The sequence below is a fragment of the Pan troglodytes genome, chromosome 12 (assembly GCF_028858775.2).
Source record: "Pan troglodytes isolate AG18354 chromosome 12, NHGRI_mPanTro3-v2.0_pri, whole genome shotgun sequence".
Taxonomy (NCBI): Eukaryota; Metazoa; Chordata; class Mammalia; order Primates; family Hominidae; genus Pan; species Pan troglodytes.
Genome location: NC_072410.2, coordinates 59,479,362 through 59,506,184, shown reverse-complemented (window position 1 = coordinate 59,506,184; position 26,823 = coordinate 59,479,362). Strand labels below are relative to the sequence as shown.

The window sequence follows — 26,823 nt, the reverse complement described above, 5'->3', positions numbered from 1 at the left end:
CAAGAAATGGGGAAAGGATTCCCTATTTAATAAATGGTGCTGGGAAAACTGGCTAGCCATATGTAGAAAGCTGAAACTGGATCCCTTCCTTACACCTTATACAAAAATTAATTCAAGATGGATTTAAAGACTTAAATGTTAGACCTAAAACCATAAAAACCCTAGAAGAAAACCTAGGCAGTACCATTCAGGACATAGGCATGGGCAAGGACTTCATGTCTAAAACACCAAAAGCAATGGCAACAAAAGCCAAAATTGACAAATGGGATCTAATTAAACTAAAGAGCTTCTGCACAGCAAAAGAAACTACCATCAGGGTGAACAGGCAACCTACAGAATGGGAGAAAATTTTTGCAATCTACCCATCTGACAAAGGGCTAATATCCAGAATGTACAAAGAACTCAAATAAATTTACAAGAAAAAAACAACCCCATCCAAAAGTGGGCAAAGGATATGAACAGACATTTCTCAAAAGAAGACATTTATGCAGCCAGCAGACACATGAAAAAATGCTCATCATCACTGGCCATCAGAGAAATGCAAATCAAAACCACAATGAGATACCATCTCACACCAGTTAGAACGGCGATCACTAAAAAGTCAGGAGACAACAGGTGCTGGAGAGGATCTGGAGAAATAGGAACACTTTTACACTTTTGGTGGGACTGTAAACTAGTTCAACCATCGTGGAAGTCGGTGTGGCGATTCCTCAAGGATCTAGAACTGGAAATACGATTTGACCCATCCATCCTATCACTGGGCATATACCCAAAGGACTATAAATCATGCTGCTATAAAGACACATGCACACGTATGTTTATTGCAACACTATTCACAATAGCAAAGACTTGGAACCAAGCCAAATGTCCAACAATGATAGACTGGATTAAGAAAATGTGGCACATATACACCATGGAATACTATGCAGCCATAAAAAGGATGAGTTCATGTCCATTCTAGGGACATGGATGAAGCTGGAAACCATCATTCTAAGCAAACTATCACAAGGATAGAAAACCAAACACTGCATGTGTTCTCACTTATAGGTGGGAATTGAAGAATGAGAACACTTGGACACAGGATGGGGAACACCACACACCAGGGCCTGTCGTGGTGTTGGGGGAGTGGGGAGGGATAGCATTAGGAGACATACCTAATGTAAATGATGAGTTAATGGGTGCAGCACACCAACATGGCACATGATACATATGTAACAAATCTGCACATTGGGTACATGTACCCTAGAACTTAAAGTTTAATAAAAAAATAAACTAAAAAAAATAAATAAAATAGTTAATGTAGAACATGGCCAAACTTAATTTTTTTCCTAAAAATTTATTAGCTTAGGAAATTTTTTAATGAAGTAAATGGAACAAAAGGTTTTATACTGAAAACTGATGTTTTCTACTAAGGACTACTGTAATGAAAATGTGGTCTAAAGACACTGAATTGGGTTCACCTGAAAGAAATATTTTAAATGGCATTACTTCCAATAATTATTCTGGCAATTGGTAGGATTCTTGAACCTATCAAATACTTTAAACAAAATTTAAAAAAATACCTCAGTGATATGTTTTTCCTTTGAAGCATAGGTACAGTCTATAAATCAAGAACCAAAACAATCTGTTAGAACAGGGTTCACCAAACTAAGTTCAGACAAAATCCAGGCTGATGCCTGTTATTCTTTAACTTTTGAGGTAAGAATGGTTTTTACTTTTTAATGGTTGGAAAAACATCAAAAGAATTTTCTGGGATCTGTCAACATTATATAGAATTTATATTTATGTCCATAAATTCAGTTTTATTGAACTCAGCCTTGATTATTCATTTATGTATCATCTATGGCTGCTTTTGGACTACAAGGGCAGAGTCAAGTAGTTGTGACAGAAACTGTGTGGCCCACAAAACCTAAAATACTATCTGGCCCTTTACAGAAAAATAAATTGCCTACCTCTGCTTTAAAATATTTCATTAATCTGGAAAAGCTGGGTGTATTAGTATCATGAGTTTTAAATCCTTGACCTTAGTATTATTTAGTTTCTAACAGAGTGATCAAAGAAATAATTGGTTTGATCCTCAATTAGGAAAATTTTTCATTTTCATTCATGATTTATGTACATTCTTGAGACCAACAAATAAAGTATTTGAAATAGCTTTCTTTCTCCTGAACTAAAACTTTACCTCTCAGCTGTCATCTTAGAGTAAAAGGGAAGACTAACATATCATTTTGTGCTGAGCCACATAATTAATGGACCAGTGCACACATTGATGGGTTTAGATGAAAAGCGACTGAAATTTGAACTATTAGCTTTCTCTTTCTTGTTACTTCAAAACTAGTTTGGGCTTTAAACATCGACTTACAGGTGTTTATCTTTTCTTAGTTGTCAGATAAATGGGGTTCCTGAGACATCATTTTGCAGTTTGGTCCACCTCAAAAAGAAAAACCCAAGAATCCCACAATTGAACTCCTTGATAAAGATTAGACTATTTAAGGTTGTCCCCTTAAGGTTGCCTCTGTGGAGATATCCTTCAGAAATGAAAAATTTGAAGTATCATTATTGAGTACTAATTTACTGAGCAGTTATACAGAATGCTCTTTACCTTAAAATTTGAGTACTAATGAGAATTCAATTTGATAATTTATGGTAAATGGATTAAAACCTTTAATACTTATCTAAAAGCTATACATTTGAATTACTACCCTTATTGAAATTTAGACCACAAAAATTATTTTGTTTTAAGTAAAGTTTTTGGTCAGTGAAGGAGGGGATTATGGGGCATTTTTATTGAATATATTATGCTTTCCTGTACTGTATGAATTTTACAAATGAATATATATTACTTTTATTAGAAATATGATAGCGTTATCTTATATTCAGGAAGGGATATTAGCAGTATTAATAAAAGTCAAACTAATATTTGTTTTCATGCCTTATTTCAGTTCAGAACTGTACAGTTGTAAGAAAAGTATGATGGGAACATATATGTGTTTCTGTTTAATATCTTAAAGTTAAATTGGATGTTTCTCATAAAATACAGCATGCTTTAAAACACAGATTGTTCTTTTATTTATTTTATTATTATTATTTTTTGAGACGGAGCCTCCCTCTGTTACCCAGGCTGGAGTGCAGTGGCCCTATCTCGGCTCATTGCAACCTCCGCCTCCCGGGTTCAAGCGATTCTCCTGCATCAGCCTCCTGAGTAGCTGGGACTAAAGGCGTGCGACACTACGCCCAGCTAATTTTTGTATTTTTTTAGTAGAGACGGGGTTTCACCATGTTGGTTGGCCAGGATGGTCTTGATCTCTTGACCTCATGATCTGCCCACCTCGGCCTCCCAAAGTGCTGGGATTACAGGCATGAGCCACTGCAGCTAGCGAAAATACAGATTGTTCTATAGTTCTTTTTAGATACTAAAAATCTCCAATGAAGTTTTTGTTATTAATTGCAATTTTAATTCAGTGTATAGGGTTAATAGTATGTTTTAAAATATGGCTTAAAACCTGACACAAAACAATAGAATGCTTTTCTTTGTCCTCAACCTGAAATACGTGCTGAACTATAATGAAGGCTGAGTTAGCTAATTATGATGTTTGAATATACAATTTACATGTATGCATAGTGTCATAAATCTTTGCAATGCTCTTTACTATTAGGGTTTGTTATTTAGTATTTTCCAGATGGATGCTTTTATGAGCCAAAACATAGGAGCATTTTCTGAATTCACCTCTGGGCATTAAGACAAAAGAAGTAGAGGTATTATAACCTGACTTGTTTGAAACATCACTATGCTACTCTGAATGACAGTTTACAATTTACAAGTAGGGTGTGGCTAAAAAAGTCACTGAAGCAGACATAAGCATAGGTTTTCCCTCATACATACTTCCGGCCTGTCAGTCATGCCTCTCAAATGCTTTGTTGCACAGACATGCCAATAAGTAAAACCACATTTTATCAGTTTTGTGCCCAAAGGCTTTTAAAAGGCCATGCAACCATATCAGTGTTTGAAAACCCCAGATTAAAGTTGAAGTCCTCAAGCAGATACTTTTCTTCCATTTAAAAGAGTAGTCTTGTATTTTCTTAAAGTGATTGATGTAAGAATGATAAAAACTTAATATTTTAACAAAATTGTTAAAACTTTGGTTATTCATCTTGCTTCCAACATTTTCTATAATTTTTACACATCTAAAAAATTCTAATGTGAATGAATTAAAATATGTATCATTTTCACTGAATGTATGCATATTAAGATATAGTAAAAACAGGCTGGACACGGTGGCTCACGCCTGTAATCCCAGCATTTTGGGAGGCTGAGGCGGGCAGATCACGAGGTCAGGAGTTCGAGACCAGCCTGGCCAACCAATATGGTGAAACCCAATCTCTACTGAAAATACAAAAATTAGCCGGGGGTGGTGGCAGCACCTATAGTCCCAGCTACTCGGGAGACTGAGGCAGAAGAATCGCTTGAACCCAGGAGGCAGAGGTTGCAGTTAGCCAAGATCGCACCACTGCAATCCAGCCTGGGCGACAGAGTGAGGCTCTGTCTCCCAAAAAAAATAAAAAATAAAAAGGTATAGTAAAAACACAACAAACAACAAAAGCCTTTGGCTACACTGACTGCACCTCCTTCTTCTGCTACCTGAAATATGTTATCCTTAAGTTTTAAGTTAAAGGCATAGATTTGGGTAGCTGAAGCCAGATTTTAAGCCAATAAAAGTTGCACATGTATTTTAGCACTTTCTGGTTTTAGAAAACTGATTGATTCCCATTATCATCAATTTCAGAGCTGGCCATGGAGTTTTTGAGAATTTGTTAGCTTCTGGGATTGGAGAATGGGGTGAGAACTTAATGAGAGAAGTAGGGATCAGCAGAAAAAGAGAAGGGGGGTAAATCTGACTGAACATAAACAACTCTAGGCTGAATATTAGGTGGTTGGTTGCATCTGTGACCCTGAATGGCTCTAGGAAATGTTTAGCTAAAATTGATAGTATGGATATGTTCTGGAGGAAAATGGTGTCTCCAACTTGGATTATGTCTTCTGATAACTACTGTTTATTGCTTGGCATATTAGAAGGTTTACTCTGAGTCGTTTTAGTTTTTTTTTGTCTGAAGTTCTTTCTAGCTGTCGATTGGCAAGGGTTTGTGAAATTACCCAGTAGTGCAGACAAAATGCAGGTATGGAAGTTAAAGTTACTATGCAGTGATGTAAAAATGAATGTAGTACATTATTATATGCATATTTTTCTTTTTTTAAATTTAATTTAAAGTTCCAGGATACACGTGCAGGATGTGCAGGTTTGTTACATAGGTAAACATGTGCCATGGTGGTTTGCCTATCAACCCATCACCTAGGTACTAAGCCCTGCATGCATTAGCTATATTTATCCTGATGCTCTCCCTCCCCCTGCCCACCAAAAGGCCCCAGTGTGTGTTGTTCCCCTCCCTGTGTCCATGAGTTCTCATTGTGCAGCTCCCATTTACAAGTGACAACATGTAGTATTTGGTTTTCTGTTCCTGCATTAGTTTGCTAAGGATAATGGCTTTGAGCTCCATCCCTGTCCCGCAAAGGACATGATCCTATTCTTTTTATGGCTGTATAGTATTCCATGGTGTGTATGTACCACATTTTCTTTATCCAGTCTATCATTGATGGGCATTTGGGTTGATTCCATGTCTTTGCTATTGTGAATAGTATATGTCTATTTTTCAACAATGAGATAAGAGAACCAGGAGTGTTGTCTATATCATATGTAGCTGTAGAACTATTTTTCCAGGATTCATGTAGTGTTAGTTTTCTCTTCCCTTCATCTGAATGGTGAATAGAAGAATATGAATTCTTCCAGCTAAAGCAGCTGTTTTGTAATGCTTTCCACAATTGCATACATAAACTGTGGGATAAGGGAATAGGCTGTGGGGAAGTTAATAGTGGTAGAAAACTTTGATGAATGATATACTAATAGAACAGAGGAGCCAATAGGCCCAGTGAAGGTAATAGAGCCATTTCGATAAGCACATCTACCACTATCAGGATTAAAGGTCATCCTTGAGAGGACATGTTTGTTATAACATCCATAGCAACACTTTCCTAAAGGTATTTAGAAGACAGTTCAGATGTAGCAACTTCTTGGACGTTCTGGGTCTTTGCTGGAGGTACATGTATCACAAAAGTAAAGCTTTGCTGGAGCTTTTTAAAAGATACATAGAACCAGGTGTATTGGTAGATAAATTCCCCTCCATTTCCTGGCCTGCATTCCTTATCTTCAGGGGCTTGACTCTAAAAGGTTCTCGATTAGGTCAGGCATTGCTATATGTAGGTGTCCACTTGTTGTTTCCTCCTAATTATCTCAGTTAATTAAAATTGTGTAGAGAATTTATGACCAGACCTCAAGCAAAACCTTGTATTTTTTTGAGAAAGTTCATTAGGTAGGGCAATGACATTAGAAAAATGGGTGATGAAATAACCTGCAAATCCTAGGAACATTTAAATATCTTTGAGGAGGGGTGCGGGCTGTCCCATTCTGGGTTGGATCCTTTCCCATAGTTGGAGAGAACATTACTTATAAGAGTCACCACCAGGCTCTCAAAGATACAATTTTAGGGATTGGTCCAGTGGTAGTACTCTTGCAGGCAATTCACTTTTGCCTGGACAGAGACTCATATGCAGTTGAGGCTAAAGAGAGAAAGCAGTTTCATCTCTCTCTATATATGTTTACTCCTAATATTACGGACCAACCTTTGTAATGTGCCTATAGCATTTTATGGACTTAAGAACATCACCAGTTACTTTTAGTAACAGACACTTTTAACAGTGTCTGGAAGGCTTCCTCACTTACAATTCTACTGTTTAAGTTTAGCTTCTTTAAAACTTCTACCATCAGACTTGTGGGGATTTAGCACAACAGGATTCCCTCAACTCCCAACTTTTAAAAAACAAGACACTGGCGTGGCCATAGATCAGGAATGTGGGAGCAAGGGCCTCTGGCTTAGATATTAAATACACTGTTTATCATGTCAAGCACCTAGTGTTTCACCTGCAGTTCTGGTGACAATGTAACTCCTTTGTCTCCTCGTCTGAGAAGATCTATAGGAAGCAGTACATTTGGTTAGAATTTTAGGAGTGGATAGAGCATATGGCACATCTAGGTAGGTAGTTTGCAGACTATGCTTAAGGCAGTGCCTGGAGGTGAAGCTTATCATAGTTTAAGTCAGCACTACACATAGCTGTATCAGCTGCATTTGTAGCTGTAACATTTACTGTGATTTTGTGTACAGGTATAAGCAACTAAATAATTTATGTCTTTTAGTATAGAATTGTTACATGAATCTATTTTTTAACTTATAAATTATTTTCCATTTATTTCTTCTCTATAAAGTTATGACATTTCATTGTCATTAATAATATGTGTACATATACATGTGTTCATTATGAGTTCGATTTGAGTAAAGTAAAATTGATCTTCTTTGAAATATGTTTTAAAAGGGGGAAAAGGTCTAAGAGGGTTAAGAACACCTGATTGATATAAAACATAAGAAAAAATGGGAAAATGATCCTAACAAACCAATTATCTATAACCAGATAAGATAAAATGGGTATAATCTTTTAGTCCTTAATTGAACAAAATATGACTGTATCAGTACTAAATATAAATATGTCTATATGTAGGATGTCTTACATTTTAAATGAGAAAGCTAGCAATTCCTATTTGACGAAACAACTCACCTGCTATCAAATAGGCTTATGAATTCTATTCATACTTGAATGTTGGGTGAGTTTTGACTAAATTGGGCAATGCATTTGCAACTATTCGGATAATTTCTTATACACAGATGGCAATCAGCAAAGACCTAGATTCTTCATTAACCTAATGATATTATCAGAGAACGTTTTACCACCCTCACGTGTGAGAATCCCGAGATAGCATATTGTTTGGTTGTGAAAATCTGATTGGCACTCACAAACTAGCCATTATAAAGGCAATATTCCTACAGTTACATAAAGGCTCCCCTGGAAAAGAGAAACTAAATAGTAATAATCCAGTCTGTGCTTTTCTGTGGAGCTTACAAGAGGCCTTATTCCAGGGCAGTAAGTGGGCAAGGATTGAGTGAATTCTGCGAAACATAAGACTCACTACAATTGTGGCATATGGTGGCAGGGCTATAGCATGGCCAGGTAAATACCTAGCAGCAATATGTTTCAAGAGATTGGCCCTCTGCTTCTAAACTATTTAATCCATAAGGAATTGCTTTGTGTGTATGCTATTAGGCGGGGGTTTAAAAACTTACATTTTAATCACATAGATATCCCAAATAACCTAGCACCATTTATTTAAAAGATTATCCTTTCTTTTCTGCACTACAGTGTCACCTTTGTCATAAATCATATGGCCATACTATATATGGGGTGTGTTTCTGGCTTATTTGCTTCCGTTGGTCTGTTTGTCTATTCTTGCATCAATATCACTATTCAATTACTATAGACTTGTAAAAGTTCTTGATTTCCAGCACTGTAAGTCTTCCGGCTTTGTTGTTCTTCAGAATTGCCTTAGCTATTCTTGGTCCTTTGCATTTCCATTTTCATCTTATAATCAGTTGTCAGTTTACACCAAAAATACTGTTATAGGCCTAAAGAGACACCTTACCAAAGAAGATATACATATGGCAAATAAGCATAGGAAAAGATACGCCACATCATATGTCATTAAGGAAATGCAATTTTCAATAATTAAAATAACAAGGAGATACGACTACACACCTATTGGGATGACCAAAATCTAGCACACTCATGACATAAAATGCTGGTGGAACAACAAGGATTCTTATTCATCAATGGTGGGAATGCAAAATGGTACAGTCACTTTGGAGGAAAGTTTGGTGCTTCCTTACAAAACTAAACATACTCATACTGTATGACCCAATGCTTGCACTCCTTGATATTTACCTAAGGGAACTGAAAACTTATGTCCACACAAAATCCTGCACACAGATATTTATCATAGCTTTATTCATAACTGCCAGAACTCAGAAGTAACCAAGTTGTTCTTCAGTCGATGACTAGATAAACTGCGGTACATTTAGATAATGGAGTATTATTCAACACTAAAAGTAAACGAGGTATCAAGCAATGAAAAAAACATGAAGAAACCTTATTAAATGCATATCACCAAGTGAAAGAAGCCAATCTGAAAAGGCTGTATGATTCCAACTATGTGACATTCTAGAAAAGACAAAACTATAGAAACAATAAAAGCATCAGTGGTTACCAGGGACTAGGGAGGAGAGAGGGATGAACAGGCAGAGCACAGAGGATTCTAAGGACAGTGAAACTAGTCTATATGATATTACATGGTGGATATATGTCATTGTACATATATTTGTCTAAACCTATAGAATATGCAACACAAAGAGCAAACACTAATGTAAATTATTATTCTGGAGGATAATGATGTATAAATATAGGCTCACCAATTGTAACAGATGTACCATTCTAGAAGGGGATGTTGTTATAGGGGAAGACTGTTATATGTGTGGGAACTGGGGTTATAGGGGAAATCTCTGTACCTTCAGCTTAATTTTGCTGTGAACCTACAATGACTAAAAAAAAAAAAAGAAACCTATTAAGATAATTTTTATAAAGATACTCAGGAATTAAAAAGTACTTTTCAGACTTTGGGCTTGTTCTGCAGTACATACATTTAACAAAAGATTTGTATAAGGAATATATGAAGAACTCTTGGAAAGTGTAAGAATAGGGATGATAACTCTACAGAACAATAGGCAGAAGGCAAAAGTCTTGAAAGGGCACCTCACAAAAGATATATCCAAATTCCCAATAAACATATAAAAAGAAACTTTGTGAATCATCAGAAAAATACAAATTAAGTAAAATGGTAGTGGTGGTTGGGGGCTGAGGATACCAAGTGTTGGCAAGGATGGAGATGTAAGAGAATTCTCACGTATTGGCAGTGAGAACATAAATTGCTATAGTTACTCTGGAAAAATCCTAAGAGGTATCTACTAAAGCCGAAAAAACACATGCCCTAAGACCCAACAATTCAAGTCCCAGATATTATACTCAAAAGAAATGGGTATATACATTCACAAAGGACATGCAGAATAATATTTATAATAGCCTCAAACTGGAGACAACCCAAATGCTTCTTAATGATGAAATGAATAAACAAATTGTGGTATACAGTGGGATAATATACATAACAATATGGGTGCATTTCACAAACATAATAGTAATAAAATTATGTTTTCCTCATCTACCTCTGCCAACACACAGAAAGGTGCAAATAGTCATCTCTGTGTATTACTATAGTATATATATTTATGAATGAACTTATTTCTGGATAAGGATGTGTAATTCTCTTCCAAAACCAGGTGAAACTGATTTATAGTATTAGAATGCAGGAACTTTAATCCTTTGCAGTATAAGAAGATGGGACAAAGGAGCCTTTTGGAGTGCTGGTAAAATTTAGTTTCACGGTCTGGATGCCAATTATATGTGTGTGTTCACTTAGTCAAAATTCTTTGAGTTGAACACTTACAATATGTATATTCACTATAATAGAAACAAAATTTGGCTCTTCCAAAGCAAATCTTGTTATCAACTCATCTACCCATACTCTATGTTGAAATCCCATGCTTTGGAACAGGAGTTTGTGATGACAGCTAAATATACTGCAGAGGCTTTAGAAAAATAAAGGTAGATGAGGAAAACATAATTTTATTACTAGAATGGTTTGGTCAACAATGGAATGTGTAAACTCTAACTAAATAGCTGTGTCTGCTGGAAGGGACTCTAACCCAGAGAAACCTAGGGATTCCTCCCTTACTTCAATTGCCATATATTTTCCTTTTTTTTGAGTAAAAGATTTTCCTAAGCATTTGAACTAAATTCTTTGATAGGAAAAAAAAGACTATATATTCTATACGACCTTAAAATACTATTTATTTAAATCATTTTAAGGTATTGTTTTCAAGATTTCTTGAAATTCCTGACCTGAGTCATCTTTGTGATGTGTCACACCCTGTCACATTAAGTTACCTTACATCGAATAAACAGAAGAAAGGTTATAAAAACCTAGCATGCATACCACCTGACATGAAAATATTTGCCAGCTATTCCTTCTGCTTAAATGAATGCATCTCAAATACCTAGATTATTAGCTTGGAAAAATTACACACTTTACAAAATAATGAAAGAGTAATCTCTCTGTATTACTGTAGAACATACATTTATGAGTATACTTAATTCTAGATAAGGGTAGAGTTTTACTAGAAATATTATGTTTCTCTTTCACATTTTGTCTTTTCATATGAATGTACATGTACAAACTTGTTTTACTTCTTTCTTGGAAGCAGTCTTATGCACAACATGGTAACTATCTACTGTAAGTGGAATTTAGCCAGAAAATAAAGAAGAAAGAACTAATTGAAAGTTAACAGAAAATTTGGCCAGAAAGTGTTTATGGAACTTAACACACAATTTGTTATGAAAAAGCATTATTATGAACATCTAAGTAACCTAGAATAGCTCCAAACACGTCTTTTTTGATTAATAAGGCAAAATAAAGTGAGGCTCTCAGAAGGATATTCAGGTAATGTAGAAAAAAATTTTCCTAAGGAAAAGGAATCACTCTATGCACATAATTAACAGTCCCCATTAATGTAAATTATTTAGCTATGATAAGCAATGTTTTATCCTCTATCTCATATTTTATTATAAATATAGCTTTAAAATGCCCACTGAATGAACAACTTCCTTTAGTTCTAGAGGAATTGTAGAAGTTTCCATTTCATAAATGAAGGAATTGCTTAGATCAAGGTTTAAGGTAAAAACCTCCAGTTCCACATTAGTATTAAAACCTGTCAGTATGATACCATGCAAAGGTGTTACAGTGATTGTGTGATACAAGGCTCAAAGCTACTTTGCTGCACTGTGCTATGTAAGTGGTGTAAGCACTTGCTTGTAGCATTGTTAATATAATATGGTAAACAAGACAAAGAAAACCTTTCTTGCTATCTTTTCTATGCCAAAATTAAAAAAGAACCACACAACTAATCTGTAACATGCAACATTATGGTGGTAAAAAATATGGGAAATGGCAGTGGACTTAAAAAGCAGACTAGCAAAGTGATTTAGAGTATGAGATTTGTAGTCAAACAGGCATGGTTTCAAAATCTGCCACTGACAGTCTGAGTCTGTGTCCTCATTTGTAAATGGGAAAACTAATATTTAACTCTGTAGTTGTAACTATGAAATATGATAGTAATTACAGAGCTTAGCATTATGGCTTGCAAATAGCATGTGCTAATAGTAGTTATTTTTAATGAAGATTGGTTCCTATATTCCCTAACCTTGATAATATTCCATTTTTATTTATTTCAAGTTCAAAAGGTACATTTATTTTACACTGTATTTACAAAGGAACAGAGTATAAATCTAACAGGGAACAAAGGAAACAAAAATGACAGGCATACATATTTACATACCAAGTATAGCAAAATTTGTTGAGAAGAGTCTTTCTTTAAATGTTACTACTTGTATCATTTAATAGTCAAAATCAGTTGCTAAGAATAATTTATCATCTCAGGAAGAAGTTTTAGAAGGCTCAACATATATGACTCAAACTATGACTTTCTTAATGAAAAAAGTTTACTTTTATCTTCTGAAAATCTCCAAGTTGCTGGAGGTCATGTACATCAGATCACTGCCAATTTTTAAAAGATTCAAAGGCTCTTAAATTAGCAAGTCACAATTGCTTAGGAAAACTATTTGAAGTATATATTTCAACTTTCAGTAATATTAACACATGAAAAAAAATCCTTACACCTAACTATAATCAGTAATATGTTGCTGGATCTTCCAAAACAGAGATGAGGTATTCTTTTATTTTTGTTTTATTTCGTTCTTTTTCTTTTTTTTTTTTTTTGAATTTTTTGATTGATTCTATATTCCTTTTTCAAATTTTATTTTACTTTAAGTTTTAGGGTACATGTGCACAACGTGCAGGTTTGTTACATATGTATACATGTGCCATGGTGGTGTGCTGCACCCATTAACTCATCATTTAGCATTAGGTATATCTCCTAATGCTATCCCTCCCCCCTACCCCCACCGCACAACAGTCCCCGGTGTGTGATGTTCCCCTTCTTGTGTCCATGTGTTCTCATTGTTCCATTCCCACCTATGAGTGAGAACATATGGTGTTTGGTTTTTTTGTCCTTGCGGTAGTTTGCTGAGAATGATGGTTTCCAGCTTCATCCATGTCCCTACAAAGGACATGAACTCATCCTTTTTTCTGGCTGCATAGTATTCCATGGTGTATATGTGCCACATTTTCTTAACCCAGTCTATCGTTGTTGGACATTTAGGTTGGTTCCAAGTCTTAGCTATTGTGAATAGTGCTGCAATAAACATACGTGTGCATGTGTCTTTATAGCAGCATGATTTATAATCCTTTGGGTATATACCCAGTAATGGGATGGCTGGGTCAAATGGTATTTCTAGTTCCAGATCCCTTAGGAATCGCCACACTGACTTCCACAATGGTTGAACTAGTTTACAGTCCCATCAACAGTGTAAAAGTGTTCCTATTTCTCCACATCCTCTCCAGCACCTGTTTCCTGACTTTTTAACGATCACCATTCTAACTGGTGTGAGACGGTATCTCATTGTGGTTTTGATTTGCATTTCTCTGATGGCCAGTGATGATGAGCATTTTTTCATGTGTTTTTTGGCTGCATAAATGTCTTCTTTTGAGAAGTGTCTGTTCATATCCTTTGCCCACTTTTGGATGGGGTTGTTTGTTTTTTCTTGTAAATTTATTTGAGTTCTTTGTAGATTCTGGATATTAGCCCTTTGTCAGATGAGTAGGTTGCAAAAATTTTCTCCCATTCTGTAGGTTGCCTGTCCACTCTGATGGTAGTTTCTTTTGCTGTGCAGAAGCTCTTTAGTTTAATGAGATCCCATTTGTCAATTTTGGCTTTTGTTGCCATTGCTTTTGGTGTTTTAGACATGAAGTCCTTGCCCATGCCTATGTCCTGAATGGTATTGCCTAGGTTTTCTTCTAGGGCTTTTATGGTTTTAGGTCTAACATTTAAGTCTTTAATCCATCTTGAATTAATTTTTGTATAAGGTGTAAGGAAGGGATCCAGTTTCAGCTTTCTACATATGGCTAGCCAGTTTTCCCAGCACCATTTATTAAATAGGGAATCCTTTCCCCATTTCTGTTTTTTTTTTTTTTTTTTTTGAGACAGAGTCTCGCTCTGTTGCCCAGGCTGGAGTGCAGTGGCGCGATCTCGGCTCACTGCAAGCTCCGCCTCCCGGGTTCACGCCATTCTCCTGCCTCAGCCTCCCGAGTAGCTGGGACTACAGGCGCCCACTACCACGCCCGGCTAATTTTTTGTATTTTTAGTAGAGACGGGGTTTCACCGTGTTAGCCAGGATGGTCTCGATCTCCCGACCTCGTGATCCGCCCGCCTCGGCCTCCCAAAGTGCTGGGATTACAGGCGTGAGCCACCGCGCCCGGCCCATTTCTTGTTTTTGTCAGGTTTGTCAAAGATCAGATAGTTGTAGATATGCGGCATTATTTCTGAGGGCTCTGTTCTGTTCCATTGGTCTATATCTCTGTTTTGGGACCAGTACCATGCTGTTTTGGTTACTGTAGCCTTGTAGTATAGTTTGAAGTCAGGTAGCATGATGCCTTGTTCTCCAGAAAAAGGAAAAAAGAAAAAAGACAAAAAAATAAGCGTAACTAGTTTTTATTTTTATTTTTTATTATACTTTAAGTTCTAGGGTACATGTGCACAATGTGCAGGTTTGTTACACAGGTATACATGTGCCATGTTGGTGTGCTGCACCCCTTAACTCATCATTTGCATTAGGTATGTCTCCTAATGCTATCCATCCTCCCTCCCCCCACCCCACAACAGGCCCTGGTGTGTGATGTTCCCCACCCTGTGTCCAAGTATTCTTATTCTTCAATTCCCATTTATGAGTGAGAAGATGCAGTGTTTGGTTTTCTGTCCTTGTGATAGTTTGCTCAGAATGATGGTTTCCAGCTTCATCCATGTCCCTACAATGGACATGAACTCATCCTTTTTTATGGCTGCATAGTATTCCATGGTGTATATGTGCCACATTTTCTTAATCCAGTCTATCATTGATGGACATTTGGGTTGGTTCCAAGTCTTTGCTATTGTGAATAGTGCCACAATAAACATACGTGTGTATGTGTCTTTATAGCAGCAATGATTTATAATCCTTTGGGTATATGCCCAGTAATGGGATGGCTGGGTCAAATGGTATTTCTAGTTCTAGATCCTTGAGGAATCGCCACACTGTCTTCCACAATGGTTGAACTAGTTTACAGTCCCACCAACAGTGTAAAAATGTTCCTATTTCTCCACATCCTCTCCAGCACCTGTTGTTTCCTGACTTTTTAGTGATCGCCATTCTAACTGGTGTGAGATGGTATCTCATTGTGGTATTGATTTGCATTTCTCTGATGGCCAGTGATGATGAGCATTTTTTCATGTGTCTGCTGGCTGCATAAGTGTCTTCTTTTGAGAAGTGTATGTTCATATCCTTTGCCCACTTTTTGATGGGGTTGATTTTTTTCTTGTGAATTTGTTTAAGTTCTTTGTAGATTCTAGATATTAGCCCTTTGTCAGATGGGTAGATTGCAAAAATTTTCTCCCATTCTGTAGGTTGCCTGTTCACTCTGATGGTAGTTTCTTTCACTGTGCAGAAGCTCCTTAATTTAATTAGATCCCATTTCTCAACTTTGGCTTTTGTTGCCATTGCTTTTGATGTTTTAATCCTCAATAAAATACTGGCAAACCGAATCCAGCAGCACATCAAAAAGCTTATCCACCACGATCAAGTGGGCTTCATCCCTGGGATGCAAGGCTGGTTCAATATATGCAAATCAATAAACGTAATCCATCATATAAACAGAACCAAAGACAAATACCACATGTAAACTAGGTATTCATGGGATATATCTCAAAATAATAAGAGCTATTTATGACAAACCCACAGCCAGTGTCATACCGAATGGGCAAAAACTGGAAGCATTCCTTTGAAAAGTCGCTCAAGACAGGGATGCCCTCTCTCACCACTCCTATTCAACATAGTTTTGGAAGTTCTGGCCAGGGCAATCAGGCAAGAGAAGGAAATAAAGAGTATTCAGTTAGGAAAAGAGGAAGTCAAATTGTCCCTGTTTGCAGATGACATGATTGTATATTTAGAAAACCCCATCATCTCAGCCCAAAATCTCCTTAAGCTGATAAGCAACTTCAGCAAAGTTTCAGGATACAAAATCAATGTGCAAAAATCACAAGAATTCCTATACACCAATAACAGACAAGCCGAGAGCCAAATCATGAGTGAACTGTCATTCACAATTGCTTCAAAGAGAATAAAATACCTAGGAATCCAACTTACAAGGGATGTGAAGGACCTCTTCAAGGAGAACTACAAACCACTGCTTGATGAAATAAAAGAGGACACAAACAAATGGAAGAACATTCCATGCTCATGGATAGGAAGAATCAATATCATGAAAATGGCCATACTGCCCAAGGTAATTTATAGATTCAATGCCATCCCCATCAAGCTACCATTGACTTTCTTCACAGAATTGGAAAAAACTACTTTAAAGTTCATATGGAGACAAAAAAGAGCCCACATTGCCAAGATAATCCTAAGCCAAAGGAACAAATCTGGAGGCATCATGTTACCTCACTTCAAACTATACTACAAGGCTACAGTACCCAAAAAAGCATGGTACTGGTACCAAAACAGAGATATAGACCAATGCAAGAGAATAGAGCCCCCGGAAATAATACCACACATCTACAACCATCTGGTCTTTGACAAACCTGACAAAAACAAGCAATGGGGAAAGGATTCCCTATTTAATAAATGGTACTGGGAAAACTGGCTAGCCATAGGTAGAAAGCTGAAACTGGATCCCTTCCTTACGCCTTATACAGAAATTAATTCAAGATGGATTAAAGACTTAAATGTTAGACCTAAAACCATAAAAACCCTAGAAGCAAACCTAGGAAATACCATTCAGACCATAGGCATGGCCAAGGACTTTGAGACAAGGTATTCTTAAGAGTCCAGACTTTTCAGACCTCCACACTAGCATATTCCAGCATACAGAGTTTATTTAACTTCATTTAACAGAAGAGAAGATCCTTTGAAATGTAGTGAAAGACAGGCTGGTGTATTTTTGCAATCTTTCCTTCTAAGTTTAGACACAGATTTTGTTGCTGATACCTTGGCCAACAGCTGCAGTGTTTATCAGTTTTGCTTTAGTTCACTGTTCTTACTGCGAAATGTGATGTCCAAACCTTGAAGTTATTGAACTAGAAAATGGGGAAGACTCTCAAGATGTATTTACTTTCTCAAAAGAATCCTGAAACGCAAATTTCTGCATAAGTGCATGAGATATTAAAGACATCGGGTCCTAATATGAATTTTGTCTTTTCCTCTTATGAACGGGTTTGCTGCTAGGTGACCATTCAATCACATTAAGCTTAACCTTTTTCATATCCTTTAGAACATCCAATATGTTTGGAATATATTTCTCTAGCTTTTTTTAATGATAATTATAATTGGTCTTACTAGCACCTGCATGCTCTTTGTTTATTTCAGTAGCTGGATTATCTGAGTTACAAATATTAGATCCTGGTTGTATGGGAGGAATATGGAGGCTGGAGAGAAGAAAACTGAGGAGGAAGTGGTGGTGGTGGAGAAGGAAGCAAGGAGGAAAAGAAAGCATTGAACTTGGAAACTGATCTGACTTTAAGTTGGAAACTCATCTGAGCAGCCCCCAATGTTGGCATTTGTCTCAAACTAATGGGCCTGTCGTTCAAGCCAAATGAGCTAGAATTTGTACTCTTTTTAAGTTCCTGCATTTCCACAATTGCAGCAATGTGACAGCCAAAACAAAAATTAACTTCAAGGACAACTACTTTTTTAAATTGCAGCTTCATTTGCAGGCAGATCTTTTTTCACCGGTTTGTTATGTCTTAGGGTAGGTGACAATGGATCCCAAATTAGTTGCAAAATATGGAAAAATTCAATTTTGTTCTTTTCTTTTTTCTGTATACTATTAAAAAATCAGAGCTAGCTGGCTTCTTCATCATTTGCCACACAGAAAATGTCAGCAAAAGAAGGAAGCATAAATCCACAGAGTCTACACAGTTCAAGAGTGGGACCAACTCAAAATTAAGTCCTCTACAAAGTTCTAATGGAAGCATTTTCCCGATAATACAAATGATATTCCTACTCGATCCACATTCTTTATTTTCTCAAATCGGTAAAACTTCTTCTAGAGGAACGCCAAAATATTCCAGCATCTCTCTTAAGATACTCAATATGAGAGACACAGACAAAGTAAATAGAAAAGCCAATTCAAGGAAACGATGAGTTTTTTGGTATCTTCTTCTGAATCTGAAGCCAAGCCTCCTGGCAACCATCAGCACATCAAGCAGAGGGCATTATGAATCCCTGTCTTAGTATCCTCAATTCAAGAATTCTGGAATGCACTGGTTCTGGTCCAGGAGTGCTCAGATGTTGACCCAGTGACTGCCTGCATGCCTCGACTTGCAGGCCACAGACATTAATGATGCCCTCACTTAGGGGTATGAGGTTGATCTGGTGCCCAGCCCTGGAGCCTCTTGCTCAGCCAAGGTTAACTCTGCAGGAGGTGCAGCCATCTCCTGTGCCCAGCCAACCTACCCAGTATTCCATTTGTAGATTCAGCATAGTATTATAAAAATTAAGAACATATGCTTAGGGTAAAAAGGACCTATATGTAACAGTCTCTCAGCATCATAATTTTTACTCATGGGTAAAATAGATATGTTGTGAGGTGGCCGTAACCATAAAATGAGATAATGTATGAACAGTGTTCAACACATTCTCCATCATACAGTAAATACTAAATAAGGGTGGCTAAAATCACAATACCTAGATTCTGGCTCTAGTTCTTGCACCAATCAGTATGTTAACTTTGAGCAAGTCACCTAGCCTGAGTTTCATAGAAAAGAATAAATGGGTATAACAACGCCTGTTACCATCTATCTTTTAGTGTTGTTGAGATAACAATATTAAATGAAGTGGGCACTGTGGCTTGCACCTGTAATCCCAGATCCTTGGGAAAATGAGGCAGGATGATTGCTTAAGCCCACGAGTTTGAGGCTGCAGTGAGCTATGACCATGCCACTGCACTCCAGCCTGGGTGACAGAGCAAGATTTCATCTCTTAAAAAAATGATGCAAGTAATCCCTTTGAAAGCTGGAATGTCTACAAAATGGATGATATAATAATTTGGATGGCAGTTGAGAGGATAAATAACATAAAAATGTCATTTTAAAATATATATAATCAAGAAAGCTGTGGCTAGCTTTTGTTAATTTTGTAGACAATACACAGGTGATAAACATTAAAGAAGAATCATTTTTCTCTGTGATTAGTTTATTATGGTACTTAGAATCAGAAAACTTAGTTAATATGAATATTTTGTCTTATTCAGGAATAAGATATTAACATAAGTTTATGTACATTGTAGTATAGAATGTATGACAAGCGTACTCATGGTTTTTGTTGAGAAGAAATGCCCTCTTTGGCTCTATAATTCACTTCTAACAGAAATGATATATTTTTATGTTATCAGATTAATAACTATTTGTAAAGCCCTTCAAAGATGAAAAGTACTCCATAAATGCTTAGCATTTATTACCACTAATATAAACATCATTAAGCTCTTCTTCAAAATGCTGTGAAGACAGAAGAAGCTAAATAACTAAAATTAGAGCAGAACTAAAGAAACTGACACCAAAAATAATATAAAGGATAAACGAAAAGTTGGTTCTTTGAAAGGCTAAGCAGGATTAATAGGCCACTAGCTACAATAACAAAGAAAAAAGAGAGAAGATCCAAATAAGCACAATTAGAAGTGACAAAGGAGACATTACAACAGATCCCACAGATATACAAAAGATCCTCAGAAACTGATACAAACACCTCAATGTACACAAAGTAGAAAATGTAGAGGAAACAGATAAACTCCTGGAAACACACAACCACCCAAGACTGAGCCAGAAAGAAGGTGAAACCCTGAACAGAACAGTAAACAACAAGTTGTGAAAATGAATCAGTAATAAAAAGGCTACCAATCAAAAAAAGCCCTGGCCCAGATGGATTCACAGGTGAATTAAACCAGATGTACAAAGAAGAACTTGTACCAATCCTACTGAAACTATTCCAGAAATTGAGTAGAAGGCAACTCCTTCTTAACTCATTCTATGATGCCAGAACCACCTTGATACCAACACCTGGCAAAGACACAATGAAAACAGAAAACCACAGGCCAACATCCCTGATGAACATATATGCAAAAATCCTCGACAAAATTCTAACACATCGAATCCAGCAGCAAATTAAAAAGTCAATTCACCATGATCAAGCAGGCTTTATTTCTGGGATGCAAGGTTGGTTCAACATACGCAAATCAATAGATGTGATTCACCACATAAACAGAATTAAAAAAAAACCATATGATCATTTCAAGAGACACGGAAAAAGCCTTTGATAACATCCAACATCCTTCTTGATAAAAACCCTCAACAAACTAGGCATAGAAAGAACAAACCTCACAATAATAAGAGCCATCTATGACAAACCCACAGCCAACATCGTACTGCGTGGGCAAAAGCTGGAAGCATTCCCCTTAGGAACAGGAACAACACAAAGATGCCCACACTCCCATTCAAAAAAGTACAGGAAGCCCTAGTCAGAGAAATCAGGAGAAGAGAAAGAAATCAAAGGCGTCCAAATAGGAAAAGGCATCCAAAAAGGAAGTCAAATCATCTCTCTTTGCTGATAATATGATTCTGTATGTAGAAAACCCTAAGTACTTCACCAGGAGACTCCTAGACCTGATAAATGACTTCTGTAAAGTTTTGGATACAAAATCAATGTACAAAAATCAGTGCCATTTCTATATCCCAATAACGTTCAAGCTGAGAGCCAAGTCAAGAACTTAATCCCACTTACAGTAGCCACACACAAAATGAAATACTTAAGAATACACCTAACCAAGAAAGTGAAAGATCTCCACAAGAACCACAAAACACTGCTGAAAGAAATAATAGATGACACAAACAAATGGAAAAACTTCCATGTGCATGGATTGGAAGAATTAATGTCACTAAAATGTCCATACCACCCAAAGCAATCTACAGATTAAATGCTATTCCTATCCAGTTACCAAGGTCATTTTTCACAGAATTAGAAAAAACTATTCCAAAATTCACATGGAATTTAAAAAGAGGCTGAATAGCCATAGCAATCCTAAGCAAAAAGAATAAAGCTGGAGGCATCAGACTATCTGACTTCAAACGACATTACAAGACTGCAGTAACCGAAACAGCATGGTACTGGTACAAAAACAGATATACAGAATAGAGTGGAACAGAATAGAGAATGCTGAAATAAAGCTGTATGCCTACAACCAACTGATCTTCAAAAAGCCAACAAAAATAAGCAATGGGGAAAGGACTCCCTATATATTAAATGATGCTGGGAAAATAGGCTAGCCATATGCAGAAGAATGAAGCTGGACCCCTACCTCTCAACATATACAAAAATTAAGTCAAGATGAATAAGACTTCAATGTAAAACCTCAAAATATAAAAATCCTAGAACAAAACCTAAGAAATACTCTTGTGGAAATTGACACAGCCAAAGAATTTATGACTTGATAGACATCCTCAAAAGCAATTGCAACAGTAACAAAAATGGAATATCAGGACCTGCTTAAACTAAAGAGCTTCTGCACAGCAAAAGAAACTTTCAACAGAATAAATAGATAACCTACAGAATGGGAGAAAATATTTACAAACTACACCTCCAACAAAGGACTAATATCCGGAATCTATAAGGAACTTAAACAAATCATTAAGAAAAAAAAATAACCCCATTAAAAAGTGGGCAAAGGACATGAAAAGACACTACTCAAAAGAAGACATACAAGTGGCCAAACATTAAAAACATGCTCAATATCATTAATCATCAGAGGAATGCAAATCAAAACCACAATGAGATACCATCTCACACCAATCAGAATGGCTTTTGTTAAAAAATTAAAAAACAGCAGATGTTGGCAAGGCTACAGAGAAAAGGGAATGCTTATACACTGTTGGTGGGAATGTAAAAATCAGTTCAGCCCCAGTAGAAACCAGTTTGGAGATTTCTAAAAAAAATGAGTTGAACTACAGTTACATCCAGTAATCCCACTACCGTGTTTATACCCAAAGGAAAATTGTGCTACCAAAGATACCCGGCCTTGTAAGCTTATTGTAGCACTACTCACAAGTGCAAAGATATGGAAACAACCTTAGTGCCCATAATGGTGAACTGGATAATGAAAATGTGGTACATATACACCATGGAATACTATGTAGTCAGTCATAAAAAAGAATGAAATCATGTCCTTTGCAGCAACATGGATGCAACTGGAGGCATTATCATAAGTGAAATAATGCAGAAACAGAAAATGAAATATTCTATGTTCTCTTATAAAGTAGGAGCAGCTAAACCCTGGGTATACACAGATGTAAATATGGGAACAACACACACTGGTGGCTCCAAAAGGAAAGAGGGAAAGAGAGGGGCAAGGGCTGAAAAACTTGTTAGGTACTATATTCACTCTCTGGGTGACAGGGTCAATAGAAGCCGAAACCTCAGCATTAGGCAATATACCCTTGTAACAAACCTGTACATGCATTCCCCTAATCTCAAATGAAAATTAAAAATAAATATTTTCTAAAAAAAAAAAAAAACAAAATGCAGCTACAGCTTCATGAGTTGATTGTTAAATAAGATGACATGCCCAAAATGGCAGGTGGTATATCATGTGAACCTTTTCATGATTATAGCAATAATACAAATTTCTTTTATTAGACAGCTATTAATAACTATTAGCAACTCATTCTTCAAAGGTTATTTTTGTCTCAGATAATTACACCACTGAAAAGTGAAATAATTCATTTTTGATTCTACAATATAAGCAAGCACAGAAAAAGGCCTAAGCTTCTGGGAAACTCCTGAATTATTGATGTTGTAAAGCCGCAGTTTCCAATATGGTAGACACTACTGCATGTGACTACTGAATCTTGAAACACGGCTCATGTGACTGGGGAACTACATTTTAAAATTTTATTTAATTTCAATTAAATTAAAAAATTGATATTCTATCTAGTAATTGTGAAATTTTAAAGAATGTGTACAACGACTTGGGTAACAAACTACTTCAACTGTAAATTTTATGAAATATGAATATAGATCATGTATTTCCAATGAAAATTTAACATCTGATTTGAGATGTACCCTAAGATGTAGTAGATAATTTAAAATTCTGGGAGAAAATTTTCGCAACCTACTCATCTGACAAAGGGCTAATATCCAGAATCTACAGTGAACTCAAACAAATTTACAAGAAAAAAACAAACAACCCCATCAAAAAGTGGGCGAAGGACATGAACAGGCACTTCTCAAAAGAAGACATTTATGCAGCCAAAAAACACATGAAAAAATGCTCATCATCACTGGCCATCAGAGAAATGCAAATCAAAACCACTATGAGATATCATCTCACCCCAGTTAGAATGGCAATCATTCAAAAGTCAGGAAACAACAGGTGCTGGAGAGGATGTGGAGAAATAGGAACACTTTTACACTGTTGGTGGGACTGTAAACTAGTTCAACCATTGTGGAAGTCAGTGTGGCGATTCCTCAGGGATCTAGAACTAGAAATACCATTTGACCCAGCCATCCCATTACTGGGTATATACCCAAATGACTATAAATCATGCTGCTATAAAGACACATGCACACGTATGTTTATTGCGGCATTATTCACAATAGCAAAGACTTGGAACCAACCCAAATGTCCAACAATGATAGACTGGATTAAGAAAATGTGGCACATATACACCATGGAATACTATGCAGCCATAAAAAATGATGAGTTCATATCCTTTGTAGGGACATGGATGAAATTGGAAACCATCATTCTCAGTAAACTATCGCAAGAACAAAAAACCAAACACCGCATATTCTCACTCATAGGTGGGAATTGAACAATGAGATCACATGGACACAGGAAGGGGAATATCATACTCTGGGGACTGTGGTGGGGAGGGGGGAGGGGGGAGGGATAGCATTGGGAGATATACCTAATGCTGGATGACGAGTTGGTGGGTGCAGCGCACCAGCATGGCACTTGTATACATATGTAACTAACCTGCACAATGTGCACATGTACCCTAAAACTTAAAGTATAATTAAAAAAAAAAAAAAGAAAAAAAAAAAAAAAAAGAAATTTCCACCAGCAGTGTGTAAGTGATCCAGTTTCTTTTCTTTTTTTTTTTTTATTCTTTAAGTTTTGGGGTACATGTGCACAATGTGCAGGTTAGTAAAATTTCATATAACCATACACACAGATGGGCACACACACACATACAATAAGTGCACGTAAAACCTGTAAAATCTGAATAAACTCTGTGGATTTCACCAATGTTAAAAAAAAAAAAAAATTCTGTCTGTGGCTTGCATTATATTTCTATTGGACATCATTGCTACACAGGTTTAAAGACACACAACAAACCATATATGACATGGACGTTACTCCCTTTTTTAATCCTTCTAGTCCAAACCTAGGAAGTTGGAATAGTATATGTGAAAGTAAAAAATTTCAGTTCTTGTATTTGTAGAATAGGGGAGTAATAGGTCTTTTCTTTGATAGGTGAAGACATGGCCTTCATGAACTATGACCTGGCATTACTTCAGTTATGCACTATTAAATGATTAACAACTAGCTCTCCACAAACCAAACCAGAACCCAAACCAAAAAACAACCAATTTGTAGAGTTTGCCAATTTCCACGACATAAATATTCCTACCAGGGCCAATTTCGAGCTACCAACATGGTCACTGAACATACAGTTGGGAAGAGATGCACATAATTGGCACTCATGAGGCCGTAGAATCCAGCCTCAGTGCAGCACTGGAATACTTTGAGTTGCTGACATCTATATTCTTGAAAGATATGTGTGTGTATATATGGGTGTATGTGGGAGCTGAAATAGATCAGCTTTAAATTAAATTCTGCCCTATAGCAAAAAAGTATTATAGGATTATTATTTCTATGAAAGTAGGGCATTTTCTTTTCTTTTTTTTGAGACGGAGTCTCGCTCTGTCACCCAGGCTGGAGTGCAGTGGCGTGATCTCTGCTCACTGCAAGCTCCGCCTCCTGGGTTCAGGGCATTTCATTTTCTTTAAGCCTTTGGAAACTAAGTGACTATAAAAACTCTGATTCTTTCCATATTCCCCTTGAGAATATAGATTTATGGTTACATGAAGCCATTTTGTAAATTGTAAAATGGTAAAAACAGGTGAAGACATTTAATTTTGATAAAACAAGATACATGATTGTAACTTAGAAACTTAGTAGGCCAACTACATAACAAACATTTGTGAATAGAGATTTCCTAGGGACATAATAAGGGCATAGGAAGATTACCTTCAGAATTGATATAAATTCTGACATATTGAGAATTTTATACATGTAAAATATCTGTAAGAGGTCCAAATTTAGCTCTAAAGTTCGATAATTTTATGAGTTTTGTTAGCTAATATATGTTAAATCATTCTGTTTATTTAGAAATTCTTGTTTCTATAATAGCTCCTCTGCTTGGGCACTTTAATGTTATGCTTTTTGCTACACTTTTAAATTTAGTATAACGTCTTTTAAAGGCAGTATCTAAGAGGATTTAATTTAAAAGTATCTTTTGAATAAAGCAATTTCCCCTCTAAGGAAATCCTCTAAGAGAATATTCAAGCTTATTATTTTAGTATGGGTTTGTTTGTACTATTAAATGGATATGAATAAATGATTTTTTCACAGAGTTATATGTTGGCTAGAATTTTATAGTGCCTGAGTTTGGATTCTATTTTGTCATATCTAATCACATGCATAAAATTTTACTGCTGGAAAAGACAGACTCTTCTGTGTCTTTATTTTATAATAGAGCAAACTGAGACCCCAAAAAGGGACTGTTGAAGTGTTATTTGGCTAGTCTTTACTAGTTTAGCCAAGACTAGACCTCAGCTTTCCCATCACTCTTAGTATTTTTTGTTTTTTAGAGACAGGGTCTCGCTCTGTTGCCCAGGCTGGAGTGCAGTGGCATGATCACAACTCACTGTAACCTCAAACTCTTGGCCCAAGTGATCCTCCTACCTCAGCCTCCCAAGTAGCTAGGGCTGCAGGTGCGTGCCACCACCCCGAGCTAGCTTTAAAATTTTTGGTAGAGTTGTGGTCTTGATATATTGCCCAAGCTGGTCTCAAACTCCTGGCCTCAAGCTATCCTCCCACCTTGGCCTCTTGAGTCTTTGGTATTACAGGCATGAACCACCATGACTGGCCCATCCTTAGTATATTCTTAGTTTGTACCATATAACTGCATAAATCTACTTGTCCATCCACATTTTGGAATTATTGATAGAAGATATTTTTGTTATACTCCACACTAGCTACATTGGACACGTATTCTGTTTATTCTTTAACTACATAGTTTCATTAGTTACCCTTAATGTTATATACCAATCCTTGAGCAAAATTCTTTCATTATTTTCTTATAGAAAATGTGAATATGGGTTATTCTGCCCCAGATTGGCATAATTTGCTAGTCTAATAACTAAAGCAGAGAAAGAGGTTTGAGACATTCAACTCC

At 36.5% G+C, this 26,823-nt stretch overlaps 1 protein-coding gene across 21 annotated transcripts in view; it reads right to left on the bottom strand.

The window, feature by feature from the left end:
• WDPCP (WD repeat containing planar cell polarity effector) overlaps positions 1-26,823 on the bottom strand; it is a 729,520-nt gene that overhangs the window by 110,927 nt on the left and 591,770 nt on the right. Inside the window, exon 15 of one of the 21 annotated variants that reach the window (XM_054678466.2) lies at positions 14,411-14,717. The exons of the other annotated variants lie outside the window; for them this stretch is intronic. Coding sequence (XP_054534441.1) covers positions 14,512-14,717 — 206 coding nt within the window. The 3' untranslated portion in view covers positions 14,411-14,511. Of the gene's footprint in view, positions 1-14,410; positions 14,718-26,823 lie in introns of those variants that run through there. 21 annotated transcript variants of the gene reach the window in all.